The sequence below is a fragment of the Cetorhinus maximus genome, chromosome 13, assembly GCF_964194155.1.
Source record: "Cetorhinus maximus chromosome 13, sCetMax3.hap1.1, whole genome shotgun sequence".
Lineage (NCBI taxonomy): Eukaryota > Metazoa > Chordata > Chondrichthyes > Lamniformes > Cetorhinidae > Cetorhinus > Cetorhinus maximus.
Genome location: NC_135891.1, coordinates 108,546,940 through 108,566,510, shown reverse-complemented (window position 1 = coordinate 108,566,510; position 19,571 = coordinate 108,546,940). Strand labels below are relative to the sequence as shown.

General features: G+C 44.2%; 1 protein-coding gene across 7 annotated transcripts in view; it reads right to left on the bottom strand.

Moving 5' to 3' along the window:
• The window catches only part of LOC144688932 (transducin-like enhancer protein 1), a 173,447-nt gene that overhangs the window by 24,051 nt on the left and 129,825 nt on the right, over window positions 1–19,571 (bottom strand). For 6 of the 7 annotated variants that reach the window (XM_078555971.1, XM_078555970.1, XM_078555975.1 and 3 more), the window contains 7 exons: window positions 17,565–17,618; window positions 16,005–16,175; window positions 15,429–15,558; window positions 14,149–14,324; window positions 12,031–12,107; window positions 9,281–9,530; window positions 3,397–3,644 (listed from right to left, as the gene is read on the bottom strand). In XM_078555971.1, coding sequence (XP_078412097.1) covers window positions 3,397–3,644; window positions 9,281–9,530; window positions 12,031–12,107; window positions 14,149–14,324; window positions 15,429–15,558; window positions 16,005–16,175; window positions 17,565–17,618 — 1,106 coding nt within the window. The remainder of the gene's footprint in view (window positions 1–3,396; window positions 3,645–9,280; window positions 9,531–12,030; window positions 12,108–14,148; window positions 14,325–15,428; window positions 15,559–16,004; window positions 16,176–17,564; window positions 17,619–19,571) is intronic. The other variant, XM_078555972.1, reaches the window with a different exon arrangement.

The following is a 19,571-nucleotide window of genomic DNA, read 5'->3' as shown; positions in this document are numbered from 1 at the left end:
AAATTAACTCTATAGATCAACTCTGATACCAATGTTTTTATAGCAGTAATAGATTAGCAGCAATCTTCAAGAGGCATTGGGGGAGGAGGGGGAAGACAGGGGCCACTTGGCAAAAGGAAATGAGCCAGAAAATATTGGCCATGCCCAATTAGGACCAGCTGTTTTCTAGTCATGTTGTATTAATGACTAAGAAGCAAAGCATCCATTATTAAAACAAACAGCTCCACTAAACAATCGTATACCAGAAACACTGATAGGTGCTGGCATAATCATTTTTCTTCTTAAAAACGCATTCAATATAGGTTTCAAAATTCATGATTGGCTTCCCAGATTTCCATGGTGAGAAAGCTTATCAAATTGTGCAATCACGTTCACAGATTAATCATTTCTCCCTTTCTGTATTTTAGGATGATGTACAAATGTTTTCTTCTCCAAATTGTGAAATGCAAGTCCAAGCCTTTTGTGCAGCACAGCGCAAACGTCAAAGAAAGACAAGATCGATCCAGCAGGATTGATTCAGTGATGCCAAGCTTGGCTATTAAAAACCCGCCCTCTGTAAGAACGAGACAAACTGGATCGGCCAGATCAAAAAGAGGAATATGAAGAAATGAACCAGGCAACCGAGGGCAAATAAGACGGCAATTGGCATTTTGAGCCTCTTCTCACCACCAATCACCTGTACAACCCGCCTCTTTCCTATCTTTTCTGTCCCTTCCACCACCCGCCTCTCTCTCTCTCTCTCTTGCTTCCCCAAATACCCATCGCTTTATTTCTCTACCCCCCAGCCTCTCATTCTCTCTTCCTTCCCCACCCAAGTACATTCACTGTGATAGAATGCACACTTCCACAGGAATCGAATGCCACACGTGTAACACCCTTTTCTTCCCCAGCACAAAACACCTCAACTTACGTTACCACACACATACCACAGAGAGAAGGCACTCATCAATCCGTGTGGTGGTGGCAGAGAAGCCCATGGCTGAACAGATAAAGATGGGGGCACATAAATATGAATGATACATGTGCCACATTTAAAAGAAGCCACCAAGGGTGCAATTCAACTTCAAGGAGAGGCACAGAACAGCCACTCGTAGATCCATTATGGGAACAAAAAAAATTGGGTGGGTGTATAATAGTCCTGTTGGAGCACTCAAATCTTCAATCCACACTACATTTATATTGTATGCATGTGGGTTATAAGCGTTTTTTTTATAGATGGTCTGTGGTGCAGCAAAAACCACGCGCGCTTTAGAAGGGTTTATAAAAAGACACAGAAACAACAGTTTGGCACAGACAGTTCCAACAGGAGTCATCACATCAACAGGACGCAGAGTCTGATGAAAAGCCACTTAAAGTTTGGAGAAGATTTAAAACATAGTTATTGCCAGCATTCTATATTTATAGACGATTTGATTATCAGTTGTCAGCCCGTCTAGCTTTCAAAAAAAATTGGATTGAGGGTTAGAAATTAATATGAAGTCCAATTTTCATTCATGATCTAGCATTGACCACTCCTCTCTTCCCGCCACCAACCCCCCACCCTACCCCCTCCCACCACAGGAAGGGTTTGGGAGATGATAGATGGGACGATGAAGCAGCAATGGCAAAGAGGAGGCAGCTAAATGCTGATAAGATATGCATTGATGTTGTTTCTCCAGACACTACAAACAACTTATTAGTCTGGAAAAACTCAGCAGGTCTGGCAGCATCGGCGGAGAAGAGCAAAGTTGACGTTTCGAGTCCTCATGACCCTTCAAGGGTCATGAGGACTCGAAACGTCAACTTTGCTCTTCAAGGGTCATGAGGACTCGAAACGACAACTTTGCTCTTCAAGGGTCATGAGGACTCGAAACGTCAACTTTGCTCTTCTCTGCCGATGCTGCCAGACTTGCTGAGTTTTTCCAGGTATTTCTGTTTTTGTTTTGGATTTCCAGCATCCACAGTTTTTTGTTTTTATTAGCTTATTAGTCTGTCTCAGTAATCAATAAACATTTCACGCCCATTTTGCTAGGAGGTCCTTCATCCCAAAATGCTCAGGGCTGAATCTTCTGGCTGGCGTGTGGGTGGCAGAGCCCGCACGCCAGCGCTTAAAATGTCGCGTGCTGACGTCGCGCGAGCATCCCAATGTCAGCGCGCGGCATCGCGATGTTTAGGTCGGCGGGCGCGCTGTGCAGCGAGACACGCGCCCGCCATTAATTAAAGGCCTTGTTAAGGCCATTAAGTCACCAACTGATGAGGATTTTGAGGGGCCCGTGCGAACTTCGGTTCGGTGCACGGGCCCAACGGGCAGGCGTGTAGGTGGTTTTTTAACAAAACTCATCCACTGGCGGGATGAGGTTTGATATCGGATTTTTAAAAAGCTTAATAAAGTTTTTGTCCACTTCATTAACTTATTCCATCTCGTGTGACATTTTTACATGAGGAGGACATGTTAATGATTTTTTTATTGTTCTATTTTTATTCTTTCGCAGCTTTTCGGCGATCTCCCTGAGGCAGCACTGAGCCTCAGGGAGAGATGCGCGTGAAAGAGCGCACTCTTGCAGTTGGGGAATCCCCCCCCAGCCTGCACAGGGAGCGCATAGCATTTCCCATCGGGCGACACGCTGGGCGGGCCTTAATTGGCCTGCCCACTTAAAATGGCGGCGGGGCCCGAATCGGCGGCGGCGATCAGCTGCCCGCCGCTGCTGAGTCAGTCGGGCCTGCCCGCCCATCAAGGGCAATATTCAGCCCTCAGAAGCGGTCGTGAATATCGAGTGCTAAAAGATAGGGACAAAGACATGTGCTGCCAAAGGTATGAGTTGCCAGTCACGACCAACAAATGGTAGTGAGAGCATGAGAAGTTATTTTGAAACAAATAAGGTGATGCGCTGAGCATAATGTGTTCATTACTTTGTATTATTATGCACAGGTGAGTTGCACTGATAGATTTGAGTGAGTCCATAACTTGCTCTATATCTTCACTTGCAGTTTGTGAAATAAAGTAGCTTAAATGATCCATATCCACCTTCGTTTCACCAAGCAATTTTTCAGACCACCTCTGAAGAGGCTGGAGAAGCGCACTTGCTGGAAGGTGCAAAAGACCCTCAATCTATCCAGCTTGTTTGGCAAGTCATATTGTAGCATCTTCTGGGTTATGCTATCACAGAAGTGGATAGGGAGCAGCGAGAGTCCAGTTAACACAAAAGTGTCAGGGAGAAAAGTGACCACAGGGGATAAGCTCTGGAGACAGAAAGTGGAACATTTATACATTTGATAATTTATATATTTGATAAAATTTGATGTACTAACAACTCGAAGAGCCAATGCTCACAACCGCAAACAACAGAAGCCATTACAAATTGAACCTTTCCTTTCTCTCACTGCCATCGTCCGCATTAGATCTTCAAACCAACTCACCTAATGAGTGTCTCGTTATGCAAATCCCAGACAAAAATACTTCCATCACTGCAGCAGGAGAAACAGACTTTGGCATCTGGGCTAATTGCCAGTGCATAGCAAGCGGGGGCTGACGAGGTCAACTCAGCTTTTATTCGTGGGCTTGGAGCTGCGAGATCCCAGATGGAGATGGTGTTGGCTTCTCCACCCACAATCAGACTACGTCCATCAGGGAAGAGCTTACAGGTACGGATGTAATTTTCTCTGTTCTGGAGGAAGAGATTACATTCAAATATTAATTGTCCTTCAGATGGCACAGCGATACACTCAACCACTAAAAGCTACTAGTCATAGGCTCTTAAGAAATGTCTCACTGTAATAGAATGCTTCAACTGAACATAGTAAAGGGTTTGGAATAATTTAGACATTGGAAAAAACATACTGGTTGATCAAAACGACAGAGGCCATGATAAGGTACTAATGGAGGCCCCACTGGCTTCTCTCAGTGGTAGCACTCAAACTAATGAATCAGAAAGCAACGGGTTCAAGACCAACTCCCGAGACCTGAGCATTAATTCTAGGCTGACAATTCCAAGGGAGGTACTGTGGGAGTTCTGCATTGTCAGAGGTGCCGTCTTTCAGATGAGACATTAAACAGAGCCTCTGTTGGTGCCCTCAGGTGGATGTAAAAGATCTCACAGCATTATTTGAAGCAGGGCATAAGAGCATAAGAAATTAGAGCAGGAGGAGGCCATTTGGCCCTTCGAGCCTGATCCACCATTCAGTAAGATCATGGCTGTTCCGATCTTTGCCTCAACTTCACTTTCCTGCCAGTTTCCCACAACCTTTGCCTCCCCTAGAAGTTCAAAAATCTGTCTATCACAGCCTTGGCTTAGCTGCCTGGGGTAGAGAATTCCAAAGGTCCAAGATTCAGAAGAAATTCCTCCTCAATTCCATCTTTTTTGAAACTATGGGTCAGATTTTCACCGAGTCAGGAAGACTCCATGTACCTTTAAAAATGGCAGGCAGGACCCTGACGCAGAACTCCTGCCTTTTGCTAGAAGGGGAAGGGACACGGTGTGATTCATGCAGGAGGGAAACCTGAACTCAGCAGGGCCATTTGAACTCAGTGCTGAGTTTAAGCAGACCCCAATTTGGCTATTGCAAGGGCCTTAATCCACAGTGTGGGAGTCATGAATTGAAGGGGTAGACATAAGTGCTCCCCAAGGGCGCATAAGGCCTGTTTAAATGTCATGAACTGAAGTTTTCTAAATGGCCTGCTCTTTAAACTGTAAAAGGAAACTGGCTGCAGCTGTCAACGATTGCTTAAAAAAAAGCCTCTGCTGGATTGCTTTGATTGACAGGTCAGCTGGTGTAGCATCTGTCCGTGCTGTTTTAATAGAGATGTTTGTTGACATATTCCCAAACACTATCATTATGTCCTTATGAAAGCTTGGCAAAGTTTCAAAAACTATAATTACCTTAGCAGGGTGGTGGGGTTCTGAGTTTACAGTTTGATTAACAGCTTAAAATATCTAATAAAGGATTAGCTGTTTTTGTGATGGATTATGAATAAAGTTTGTTTTTATAAGAGATTAACCACTTGAGATTTAAAAACTTTGAATAGGTTTCATGAATGGGCATCTTTTCACTGTCAAATGTGTAGAGTGAGAGCTCTCTTAGATTTTTAGAAGTTTATTTATTTCACCTCCACATGCTTCTGAGCTCTGCCTATGGTGGAGACTTGCAGAGTTGGCATGGAGGGTGTAAGGAACCATGGTGGGGTTGGAGGCATTGAGTTGGAACAGGGGTATGAGGATCCATATTGGGGGAGGGGGGAGTGATAGTGAGGGGGTGTGAGGGGTGAGGACTGGAGAGCCTAAAATCTTCTAAAACAATTGGGACCAAGTCCCAGAGAACCATCCCCATGTCCTCCTGTATCTGCTTCCGGGATCGACAGGCCCAACTCTATCATGCACTGGCCCCTCCTGGAGCAAAAATCTCACCACTCATGGTTCTTTTACCGAGGTGTGTCAGGAAATTTCCAAACTTGAGCTGCCTTCCTCGGTCACCAAAATCCATCCTTTGTTCTAGATTCCCTCATGAGGAGAAATATCCTTTTAGCATCGAGGGGAGTTCACCCTGGTGCCTTGTCATTATTTATTCATTAACCAACATCATTAAAACAGATTATCTGGTTATTATCACATTGCTGTTTGTGGGAGCTTGCTGTGCGCAAATTGGCTGCTGTATTACCTATATTACAGCAGTGACTGTACTTCATCAGACATAATTGGCTGTAAAGCACTTTGGGAAGCCCTGACATTTTGAAAGGTGCTATATAAATGCGAGTCTTTCTTTCTTTAATGACTTTTCTCATGTTCCAAGTAAGTTTGGTCCACAATAAAATATGACTGAAAATGGCGGGTGATGCAGGGCTGAAAATGATCTTCGCGCTCAACAGCGAATCAGGAGGTTGCGTTACACCTGATTTTCTGTTCCACTGAAGTCAGTGAAAAGAATATCAAGCACGGTGTAAAACATATCCCAATTCACACACCTGGCGACGCCAATTTCACGTTCTGTGCTATTCCTTTAAAAGTGAAGGTGATAGCATGGCCCTAGAGAATCAAAACGCACACCTGGGAGACTAATACAAATCCATCCCCAGATTTCAGACAATTTGAAGATCCCAGAATATAAAGCATGAACTGGAATTTTAACAGTCATTGAAAACACAGTGAACAGGAGGGGAGACACATGTCTAAAGAAGGAAATTGTACAGATTTGAGGAATGAGGCTAAGAATGAAATAAGAGTGCGAGAAGCAAGTGAAAAATGAATAAAAATGTACCACAAGTCTACATTATTGGTAGCTTTGAGAAATGCAGGATTCGCTCTCAAAAAAAGGAGTGGACAAGGAAATGTACTGGAAGCAACAAATCATAAGTAGGTTGATTCTCGCTGAAGGCTTCTTTCAGGCACAGTTTCCGCCTTGGCATCAGTGAAGTTACTCTATACAGGGCCCATCTTCCGGGCTTTTTTTGGGCTCTGGTGTCTGAACAGGTACCAGATGCTACACTGGTGGAGGCTTTTACACTGGCTCTCCTCTGCAATTTATGGTAGATTCTCTGAGAAAGTACGAAGAAATGCAATAAGAGACAGCAAGCTTGTGAGGGGCTTTGCATGGGTGAACAGGACATGTGAAAACAGCAGGTACTTTGAGGACCTCGAGCAGTTGACCCGATGTACAGTCCCGTCAGGTTGTCCCACCTTGCCGGATTCCTTCAAAGTATACCATCTTATTCATTTGTTCCCTGGGTGTGGCAATAGATAGAGAATGAGGTTAACTGCTGTGAGGAATGCCACACTAATGCCCTTTGGAGAAGTTGCCTTGAAAGGCCAAATAAAGCAGCCTTCTTCATACAGCTGCCATAGGCCCATTGTTCTAGCCATCAGTTGAGGGGTGAATATAGGTTGGTGGATGGGGTGGGGAGGGAGTGCTGTATCACTTGCCCAAAACAACTTGCATTTATATAGCACCTATAAACATGGAAGCACCTTGGGATGCTTTACTAAGGAGTGTTTTCAAATAAAATTCAACACCAAGCCCCATATGCAGAGAGTGGGACAGGACGAGGTAGGTTTTAAGGCGCATCTTAAAAGGATCAATCCACGTTAGTTTGGGTTTCACTTTATTTAGATTGCTCTCTCCCACCCTCTGACATTGACAAGGGCTGAGAAATATGAAAAGGTTCACTTTGAAACTTTATAAAGATGGAAGAAATCCTTGTCTCTCCATAAGCCCCTTGTAAGTCTACGCATTCCTTTAAATGTGACCCGCTAGCCAGATTTTGGCACTTCCCCCATTCGTCTGGCTCCAGTCACCAGACCAAAACTGTACAGGCAGCCACCAATAATTATTCCTGTAATATTGTGACTGACAGTCAGCTGATTTCGCTGTTGGTTAGCTCTGCGCCAGTAGCTCAGCAGAAAGGCCTAAACTTGGGCCAGGATGGTAGATCAGTCTATTGCCCAGTCCTCCTTCAAACTGCAGTGCTGATGAAATCGAATAGCAGAACATTGAAATCCAGCTAGCCTAGTTCAAAATGACACATTTGGGAGGGATCATTTGCCAAAATGGTAAATATCTAAATAAATTTAACTGTGGAGCCAAGATTTGCTATTCTGATACTTAAGTGATTAACAGACTGGGCTGGCTGCCAAAACCCAATGGCATTTATTAGGTGTTGTAATAACTCCTGATAGCTTTAGGGGTGGGTGCGTGGAATGAAGAGGAATCAGGCACTTTATAACAATGCAATAAAACATGACAAGATATTAAGTTCAAGCAGTTAGAAGCAAACTACTCACTTATATCGGTTTTAACTCCTCTACTACCAGCTACAGGTCTTCAGCCAATTGTCAGAAATTCTTCCAATTGTATATGGAGCCATTTATTCGGACAATAGATTGGGTTAAAGCTTCCTGCCTGTAACTCAGGCCAGTTCCTTCCTCCTCCCCTCCTGAAAGTGTTAATGTCTGTAACTGGGGGGTTCATTCTGTGGCCATCCTGGACAAATGACCATTGTGTGTTATGTGATCCTTGACACAGGCTGCCAGCCAAGTCCAATGCCAATCCCACCTCCAGTTGGGCATCCACTTTCAGCAGGGCCTGCAGAATGGCCATCAGGAGCAGGAACCCTTTCCCTAAACCAGGAATGCAGAAAGCAACTCGATGTTCCCAATTACCACCCTGAGATCAGATAACAAGACAGACTGGAGACCAAACCTGAGCCTTTCTTGGCTTGTAGGTTCAGCTACTTGCCGCTTCAACAGGGGTTGCTTGTGTTGCAAAGCTAGGAGGCTCATATGGTTGGCATGTATTTGCTATTTCCTTTGCTTTGGGCATTTACTCACACTGGAGGACAGGCATCAGCTATCCAGTACCTTACCCAAGTGAACACACTCACATGATTCAAGGCAGTTAATGCATGATGACAATTCAATAGCATTGGTATTGGGAAGGTGGGCAGCTGGCGGCAAAGCCCAATATTATTTTCACTAAGACCCACACATGGATTTTCCATAAGGAGTTTCTAGACTGTGATAATGAGTGGGAAGCTTGGCTGATGTTTCTGCTCCTGGCATCACTTGGGTGAAGTGCTGGAGAATGACTGACATCCATGATACGAGTGAGAGTCAGAATATGGGGAGATGGAAAAGGGTGAAGGCCAATATGCCAGCTGGACAGGCCTCCTGCTTTGTAACACAGGAACTCTCACCAAGGAGTGAAGGTGGCTCCGCTAATGTATCAGCGTATTTATCCCGTTCAAAGGACCCTTCTTATTGCTTAAGCCTGAAGCGACCCAATTTATTACAATGGCTCAATCTGCTAATCGTCTTCACTTCCACCTAGGAGCATTTCCTCCCCCACTGGCACCCCCCCATCCTCCCTACCAGCTTTAGTGAAAGAAGGAAGTAGAGGAATATGGAAGACCACCACTTTAACCAGGCAAGCTATTGAAATCAATTACTGCCAAGTTCATGGACTTGCCCATAGCAACAGTGCAGGCAAGCACTGTACAAATCACCAGTCAGTTCACACGATGCTGCTTCAATCTGAATGCAACCTCTTCAGGGCTGCCAAAAATACCTATGCAAGGCCAAGCCTGGGCTGTGTGGAGTCTGTAAGCTGCTGTGGAGCAGGAATGCACTGTAAACAAGCTTTGAGAGCTCTGCTGGGATATCCTGTATAAATAAGCTGAATAAATGTGCCCTGCATGAGTAATGTTTATATGCATAAGGACACAGTTTTATCCCTGCACTTTGCCTTCGATCCGAGACTGTGTGTGACCCTTAGCAAGGTTTAAAAGAAGAAAAGATAAATAAGGATACTGTTTTACCAGACAATCCAGCTGTGAGACCGGGCTCCTGTTTCCTGGCTGACTGATATCCCACACTTTCACGCAGCCTTTTCCCCCAGTGTACACGTGCTTTGTGAAGTTACTGACGGCTACAGCACACACCACCTCTCCGTGGGGAAGGTTGTTGATCTGTCGAGCATGCCGTGGGATGCCTGGGCCTGTGAGAGCATCAGTCGGGAAAGCAACAGGCTGCATCTGTCTGTCTGCACCAACGTGGAATGAGTAGGCGCTGTTAAGAGGGGACAAGAGGCAAAAAATAAAACATTACACCAATCTTTAGCTGCAAGGGAGGGTCATTCGACCCAGTGAGTTTTCTGATCAATCTGGACTCCATTTGCCCGCTATCATAAGATTTCCCACCAATTCCTTCTCCAGGATGCAATCCCATTAATTCTTGAACCCACTCCTGATATCGTTGACCCTGAACATCAAGGAATTCAAGTGAGTTCAAACAAGACATTTTGAATAACCATTTAACTATTGCTCCAATGGCGCTGTGTTGGCTCATCGTAAACAAAACCCTGGTTGGAAAGATATTGTGCTCAGTTCTGGGCACCACAGCTTAGGAAGGGTATATCGGCATTGAAGTGCAGCATAGGTTTACTAGAATGTTACCGCGAGTTAAATTACAAGGGCACAAATAACAAAGTCACACAAACTAAGGCCTAAATTTTCCAGCCCTGCCCACCACGGGAATCATCGAAATTTGACAGACCAGCAAAATATCCGTTGGCTTCAGGCAGGAATTTCCTGTGCTGCTGCAGACAGGACCGGAAAATCCAGCCCCAACGCTGTATGTCCTGGAATTTAGAAGATCAAGGGGTGATTTGATCAACGTTTTCAATAGGATACACAGGGAGCGACTGCTTTTTCTAGTTAGGGAGTCGAGGGGGGCATAATCTAAAAGCTGAAGCCAGGTTTTTCAGGGGTGAAGTTAAGAAACACATCGACATACAAAAAAAAGGGTGGTAGAAGTTTGGCACAATCTGCTGCAAGTGGCAGTTGATGCAGGACCAATTGTTGCTTTAAAATCAGAGACAAAGAGATTATTGTTCTATTCAGGGTCATGGGGCAAAGGCAAGTTATATGTTGTTATGTCAAGGATCGACCATGATTTCAGGGGATCCAGGGGAACAGGCAGGAAAGAGGGGTTAAAGCCCAAGATCAGCCACGATCATATTGAACAGCGGAGAAGGATCAATGGGCCCTAGTGGGTCTTCTCCAGCTCCTATTTCTCACATTCTTATCTCATCGAATGGTAGAACAGGCTTGAGGGGCTAAATGGCCTCGTGTTCCTATTTAACAGCAATTACTCTTCCACCCTTTGACTGCTTAATTCTAAATCGAGTGGGCTGCAATCTCCTCCTCCCCATTAAATATTGGGAGATGGAAGCCATTGGCCTAGAAACTGGATGGGATAGTGTCAGGCTGGCTCTAGAGCGATGAGGATGGAGGCCCATTATTTACCCTGCACCCCTTAATCATCCAAGGGAGGCTTCTCCCAAATTTCTTGGCCATACCATTGGCTCCCACCAGAAACGCTCATGACCAATTCCACCTCTCTCCCAGGTCACAGTTGAACCAGCTTGCTTGAAAGCTTGCTATTCTATTAAAACCGAGCAAAGCTTCCAACCCTAAATCCTCTCTATCACACAGATTCTTTACTGCCACCTCTATTGTCCTCCACCTCTGCCCTTGTCAGCCCATCAGCTGCTGAAACCATCATTATTCCATGTGTCACCTCCAAACCAGATTATTACAGTTATAGACTAGCCTCCATCCTCCAAGCTTCAGCTCATCTTTCACCCTGTTTCACAGGAGGAAGAACGTGACATAGCGGCAACAGCACTAAACTAGTAATCCAGAAGCCCAGGCTAAATCCTCTGGGGGCACAGGTTCAAATCCCACCATGGGGCAATTTAAATGCAATTAATAAAATCTGGAATTGAAAGCTAGTCTCAGTAATCATGACCATGAAACCATTATCAATTATTGTAAAAATTCATCTGGTTCACTAATGTCCTTTAGGGAAGGAAATCTGCTGTCCTTACCTCGTCTGATCTACATGTCTAGACTCACAGTAATGTGGTTGACTCTTAATTGCCCTCTGCAATGGAGGGCACAGCAAGTCACTCAGTTCAAAGGCAATTAGGGATGGGCAACAAATGCCGGCATTGCCAGCGACACCCACATCCCATGAAAGAATAAATAAATAATCCTGTGCTGTCTCACTCTTCCATCACTCCTAAGCAATATTAGCTTCCAACGCTTAGCTCTCAATCCTCAACGTCTCCAATTTAAAATGTCTTGTCCCTCCCCATCTCAAACATTCCATCAATTTTGGCACCCTCTCCTCACACTACTATCGATGGCTGTGACCTCAATATCTGGGCCACAAGCTGTGAAATATTCTACCTACACCCCTCCAGCTCCCTCTCCTTCACTGTCACACCTCAAATCATTGTTGTTTGAACTTCAGACTAGTAATCAGGTGCTTCAAAGCCTGCTTTGTCATAATAACTAAGATTAATAGGTTTTTGTTAGGCAGGGGTGTAAGGGGCTACAGAGTCAAAATGGGTAGATAGAATTGTGATACAGGTGGAACAGACCATGGACTAAATAGCCTACGCACATTCCTATATCTACACAACAGCAAGTTCAGCTACAGCTCAAAGCCACATTTTGGGCAAAAATCCATTGTATTCTACTTTCACTCTCAAGGTACTTACGGTTTTCCTGCTGTGGCTGCCGATAGGCTCCCAGGAAGTCCTGGGCCTCGTTTGTGAGAGTGAGGCTCAAACCCAGCCTGGGCGCACCACAAAATGGTGTTAAGACAAGAGAGAAACAGGACACTTTGGATTAGAAATTTGCAACCAATTTATTTTCCTTTCTAAAGTAAAATAGGTGAGAGAAATGGTTTTATTTAGAAAAAAAAAATATTGCTTTGTGTGTGTGACCAATAACTTCAGGAGTGGTTGACAAGCAATGATTATGTGAAGGAAAACATCTTACTTCTTTCTCCATTATACAATTAAAAACAAACTTCCAGGCGAATAATCTTTTGATGCTGAGCTACCCCTCCTCCTTCCTTCTATTGGGCTCGACTATTCTGATGCACTCCTGACCAGCCTCCCATCTTACATTTCAGCTCAACCAATACTCATTCTTATATTTTTTAAGTTGCATCAAATCCTGTTCACTCACCACCCTTGCAGGCTTACATTGGCTCCCAGTCTTTCAACACCTCGATTTAAAAACAATTCTTACCCTCGCTTTCAAATTCCTCCATGGCCTCAACCCTCCTTTATCACTGTAAACTTCTCCACGTCTACAAACCTGAGATCTCCGCGCTCCTCCGATTCTGGCCTCTTACCCATCCAGATTTTAATCACTCCATAATTGCCTTCAGCTGCCTGGATCCCAAGTTTTGGAATTCCTTCCCTAAACATCTCCATGCCTCTCTCTCTCTCTCTCTCCTCAAAACCCACCTCCTTTGACCAAGGTTTTGATCATTTGTCCTAATATCTCCTGATGTAGCTCGGTGTTAAATTTTGGTTGATAATCACTCCAGCTAAGCGACTTGGGAGATTTTACAAAGCCAAAGGCATTATATAAATGCAGGTTGTTCTAGTGTTAGCTGAGGATTCAAAGTGTATTTAGAACCTGGAAACTTGGCTTCACAATGCCTTTTAAGAACAGCAAAAACACATAAGCTTATCACAGGTTAGTGTGACTTGAGGTCATCTCAAGTTTCTTTAGCTACCACACTTTGCTGAAGCTACAACTATTAAATACTCAGCACTTACAACACAGTCCGCGTCTAAATTTGAAAACAAGATACTCAGCTTTCCATTCAAGATTAGATTCGGGCAGGTGGCAAATATTTGTGAACACAACACTGAATTAATTATCAGGGTTCACAATTCAACACATTTAATGCCCCCCCCACCCTATGTCCCTGCATTTAGACCTATTTCTAAAAGGCAACTGAACATATGAAATGTTGGAGGTTTCCTGCATTGAGGAAGCTGCCCAATAGTTTAAATAGCTCAGTTAGCAAACATTTCACGCACACATACAGAAGCATCTAGTACTTTTCAAGAATCCAATTTTAATCCTAATCATCATAAGGAATAATTTAGTTCAACAAAAAAAAAAATATACAAACCAAGGTCTTTCCTAAAATATACTGGGTCTGTCTTTGTTCGCAAGTGATGGGAAGCTCATAGAATAAAATTACTTCGAATTTGGAATTAATTGGCAATCTCACTCAAGGAGCCTCAGCAAGGCTGGTGAAGGAAATGATTCCTTCAGAACAGGAATGACTGGGCATTTTACTTTTGTCAGCCATGAGAGGGACACATCAAAGAGCCTCATGAGGCTACATATAAAGTTATTAAAGCCAGGCTCCCATTAATGTGCATACCTCGAAATCTGTTGATACAAACTTTGGTTTTCCGATTTGAGATTCATCAGTCAATGAGACAATGGTCCCTGTCAAATTTCCAGGCCCACAATATTCCAAAGGATAAATCAGTAAGTAAGAACTAGAAGCAAAAATAAGACTGACTACACTAGGTCCAGGCCTTGGAGGAAGGACCAACCTGGGGTGTTTGATGCTAACAACGACACCCAAAGTGGAAAGTCAGTGTCCAACACAAGCATTCCTTGCCTCAACAGACACAAACATCACACACAAAAAAAAACATTTATTGGGCAACCAATCCTTGAGGCATTACTTTCCTCCTCTCCCTTCCTTCTCATGGTGTCAACGATTCACAATACTTTCCAGGTTGTGAACTTTTGTCTTTTAAGAACTGTTTGGACAACACAAACGCACGGCTTACCACAGATGAGCGTCCAAACGTGGAGGCCGAGGCTCCTCCATTGAGCTGAGGGGAAGCGAAGTGTAAACCCGCGTAGGCATTGGCACCAGCAATCCCACCATTGACTGCAGTGTGGACCATGCCGAACGGGACAGGGAAAGCACCCTGTACTGACAGGGGTGTTTTTAAGCCTAAAGCTAAAGAAGAAAGCATTAAATTAGTAATGTATGGTTAGTTCATCCAAGTGCACAATTTGTGCTAATCTTTGATTTGTTTCTGAACAACATTAACTAAACAACAAATTACAAGAATGTGTTTTCTATAGCACTACTGGATGATTAAATAAAAAACAATTATTTGTTCCCTACAAATCTAATTCAGTTTAATGGTTAATCTTTAAGACCACAAGAAATAAGAGCAGGGAGCGAGTCATATGGTCCCACTGAGCCCACTCCACCATTCAATAGGAAAATGATCGGCCTTCAATCAACTCCATTTTCACACCCAATCCCCAATTCCCCCCCGAGATGTTTCAGGCGAGGCAGTTTTCTCCCTCCCACTACGAGTAGAAACATGCCCCAGGGGGAAAGAACTCCACAGTGTAGAAATAATATTTAGAATAATTCAATGTTTCTGTACAGCAGGAGAATGTGATTAATTGGGCATCTCTTTGAAAAAGCCAGCACAGGCATGGCAGGTTGAATGCTTCCATAAGTACAGAAATTAGAAGTACCTGTTTTAATGGTACCGAGTACCGTGGCAGAGGAAGAACTTTCTCTTCACGTGTAGATCTTGCGGACAGCTTTGTAGAACTACCATGAAGGGCAATTCAGATTCAATTGCTCACTTAGCCCTTGATTCGAGCATGGTGGAAAGGTGCCATCATCGGGCAATGGGCCGTGGCCAACATGCCCTCTAAGTCGCAATTGGGCATATACCACCCAAGAGACAAACTGGCCGTGCACAAGTAGTGGCCTCTTTAAGATGTGCATATGCTTGGCAATCTTAAAGGGACCACGCAGTTTAGTGAGCAAGCCATGCACAGGGAAGGGGAGGAAACTATTGGGATGGAGGCGATCATGAGTTGGCCAAAAAGGGGGCAAGGTCCAATTCTCAATGCTCAACCTCCAATTCTCTTGACAGGAGCATGACAAGCCCCTGAAACATAACTGGAAGCTCTTAGAATGCACACCCTTAAAAAAAAACAGTACTTGTGTGGGCACAGAGCCTCCGTTAAAAATGCAACAATAGGCACATTGTCAATAAGTAAGAAGAGATTCAAATCAAGAAGGTCACATTACCTAAAGGATCAGTCCCCGCTTTGCTAGAAGCTGAACAGAGCTGTGACGTGCCACTAGTTCCAGGGGTTGCAGAATCGCTCCGCGATGCTGGTAAATTCGACTTAAGACCAGGTGTACTGGTTTTCTCATTCTGCCATCAGGAACATAAATAATAGTTTGACAGTTTTTAAACTGAAGCTTGTATTTATTTTAGACTAATCAAGGCCTTTGGCGCGTGACAAAGTGCTTCACATCAGGACCTTTCATAATAGGCCTTCTTTTCAGCTGCACTCTGGGAGAATGGGCTTCATATCCTACTGCTAGTGCTTTTGCTGTTAACTCAGGGTTCTGTAGCCCTGAGAATCCAGAGAGCAATGGAGCACGCGAAGAAAGAGGGAAGAGGAAAAAAAAAGGAGAAAGAGAGAGAAAGCAAGAGAGGGAGAAAGAGAGAGACAGACATAGTGACTCCTGGCTTACTTGAAAACGTGCCTTTCAGTTGAGCCAAGAGCTCATTTCAGATGAACCTTTTAGTCATTTTAATTCAGCTACCCAGAGGATGTGACAAATGAAGAGATAGAAAAGGGAAGAAGTACTTACCACAACTGGGTCTTTACTCTTTAGAGGAGGAGGGGGAGGGGGAGGAGGAGGGCTACTCGTGGAAACCAAGGAGTTGGGGCTATTCACTTGGTTCTTTCTCCTCACATGCAGTTTGTCTAATCCATTTTCATGTGCCGCTTGGGAAGGACTGCTGTAAGGCGATGAAGGTTCCTGCAACAGGCAACACCGTGTTGTTAGTCCACAGTAAAAGGCCAGAATGCCTGATGTTTAAAAAAAATGTTCTCAATCTCCAGTCTGTATTGACTGGGCTGAGCTTAACCAGGTCAGCGGTAAGAGTGCTACCATTGCATGTGGACTTTGGGGTGAGGGTGGGAGGTGCAGGGGCAGAAGCAATGGTGTAAAGGAGAAAAGAAAAAATAAAGAGAGACAGACATCAACTGACTCCTGAACCCCCCCCCAGTGACATGTACCTGTGTGATAATTCTGGGTAAGGAGAGGATATGATTGTCCTCTGATACTCTCTGCAGTTGCCACTCATCATCAACACTCACACCGGTAACTGGAGTGCACGGAAACAACTCCTAGCACAAGTCAGTGCCTTCCATCCAGCAAGGGGAGAACAAGAAAGTGGAGGGGGTCTCTCGTTTTTGAGCATAAGCTCGACTTCCCAGGGCACACAGCTAATGGGGTAGACAAAACGTATCAGGGTCAGTGTTGAGACCTGCTGTTTAGCAGCAAAGCTGCAAGGAAGAAGGAGGAGAGAAAGAATTGAAGGGATTTTGCAATGGAGTCTTATACTCCTGATGGGTCCTGGGGCAGGAGGAGAGTGGGATTTGGCTCATTGGGATCCCCAGTGTTTGACGTCACCAAGGGAAGGAATTGAAAAGCCTCGTCTTATGCCCAGACCCTGCATGCAGTCCCACCCAGACTTGTTATGAACCACTTCGGCCCAAGCCAACTCATTCCTGGCTAACAATGAGCTAAAAAAAAAAAAAATCCAGTTCGGTGTGGTGATGGGCTAGGTATGGAATGTAGCAGGCTGGGGGAAACAACATTTTGGGATAGACCCAGGCCTAGTTTGGGCAGCAAGTAGGGCACCATACGTGACTGTGGCATTGCTCAGAACCGCAGTGGAGAGGCAAGAAGGTGGTTGCACAAGAGAAGTAAACAGCATCCTTGGGAGCCAACTTGACAATGGTTAGGTTGGAATAAAAACATTCCCCATAGGAATGAGGCAACTTTGAGCCAGGTTTAAAAAAGTGAAAAACGTCAAAGTTTTTTCATTTATTTTATAAATTGTACTTTAACTTGTAATAATAGTTGGCAGACTGAGGGGGAAAAGTTGTAGTCAAAATAAATTAAGGAAAGATATTTTAATGATTTGAGTTTGTTTTTATTGGTAGATTTTCTTCATTGCTTATAGTTAAGATTTCTGATTTGTTGCCATCTTGTGAACACATGATTTGAGTTACTGAAAGGACGACTCCAGTACACGACAGTATTTTAATATTTACATGAAAGCGTCAAAAATAAAGGCAAGGTAGGCTGCAGGAAAGCTTTTAAGCTGTTAAAACCTAGTCTTACAAACATTTAACTGACCTCATTGGAAACGTCAACAACAAGATTATCATCACTCTTGTCTTCATCACTGTCCTGTTTAAAAAGAGAGGAAAAAAAAAATGTTAAACCTCCTGGAAGATGTGCTCGGCTGATGTTCCTGCCATTTCCAGCACAGAGTGATTCATTAACTTTCAGCACATCTTCCAAAACAAAACAGGTCAATAGTTGATGTCAGTCATCAAGGTCAGTACAATTGTTATATTCAAATCAAGTGGGTAAGTGAGTGAGTGAGTGGAAACATATGAAATACGAGCAGAAGTAGGCCATTCAGCCCATTGAGGCTGCTCTGCCATTCAATAAGATTATGGCTGCTCTGTTTGTATTGCTAATTCCACATTCACTTCTACTCCCGATAACCTTAGATTCTTGTTAGGCAAGGGAATCAATCTACCTCCATCTTAAGGATGTTCAATGACCCCGCCTGCAGAGGTAGAGAGTTCCAAAGTCTCACAGCCCTCAAAAAAATTTCTCCTCATCTCTGCCCTAAAAGGACATCCCTTAATTTTAAAACAGTGCCCCCCTAGTCCTGGAAAGCCCCTAGCTTGTATCCTCTGCATCTGACCCAAGGAGTGCACTCCTATTTTTGGTCATCTAGTTACTCAAGCTTTAAAATTCACATTATGGACCTCTGAGAAGGAGAAGGGCATGCTTAGCTGTGATGGTCCCCATGGTCAATGAGCCTGCTGCGCACAGTCTTTGTTCAGGCAAGTACTGCCACTTAGTGGATATTGGTGATATTTGTAGAATTGCGGTCATGTATGGTATAACATTTTCAAATGAGGAGGGATAGAGAAGGGGAGGGAGACTTGTTATTAAAATCTGGATGCCCTAATTGTTACCATCGCTGAATCCCCCACTAACATCATCCTGGGGGTTACCATTGACCAGAAACTGAACTGGACCAGCCATATACTGTGGCTACAAGACCAGGTCAGGGGCTAGGAATCCTGACTTGCCAAAACCTGTCCACCATCTACAAGGCGCAAATCTGGAGTGCGTTGGAACATTCTCCACTTGCCTGGGTGAGTGCAGCTCCAACAACATTCAAGAAGCTTGACACCGTCTAAGACAAAGCAGCCCGCTGGATTGGCACCCCATCCACAAATATTCACTCCCTCCATCACGGACGCACAGTAGCAGCAGTGTGTACCATCTACGAGATGCACTGCAGAAATTCACTCAGACTCCTTAGACAGCACCTTCCAAACCCACAACCACTACCATCCAAAAGGACAAGGGCTACAGATACATGGGAATACCACACCTGGATGTTCTCCTCCAAGCCACTCACCATCCTGGCTTGGAAATATATCGCCGTTCCTTCATTGTCACTGGGTCAAAATCCTGGAACTCCTTCGCTAACAGCACTGTGGACGTACCTACACCATGTGGACTGCAGCGGTTCAAGAAGGCAGCTCACCACCACCTTCTCAAGGGCAATTAAGGATGGGCAATAAATGCTGGCCTAGCCAGCGATACCCACATCTCTTGAATGAAAAAAAAGAGGGCAGTCCTCTGAACAGGTGGAAATAATATATAGCTGCACAGACTGTACAGAATTACCAGCAACTGGATACAACCCAAGCAATCATCATTGCAGTGCAAGAGGAGGAAGAGAAAACATGAGACACACAATTAAAGAAAGCACACAAAATAGGAAATCACTAGTAAAGAGGTTCTAACCCAGCAATTAAACTTATTTATTCGTCTCTCCCATGCCAACTTGACTATAATTGGCATAATGCATAACCTCTTAAAATGACACAACTTACAACAACTTGAGTAATCCTATACTGAATGCCCTTTCTCTACCCACACCAATTTTCTCTCCTCTCTATTGAGCTCTTATTGCTCCATAACCCCCCAACCGCTTACCATGGAATTTTCCATGTAACTTTTCTTCAAGTGCACATCAGACCAGCACATATCACTTGGCTCATTAACAGGGGGCATCACAGATGAACCCAAATCAAAGCATGCACATGC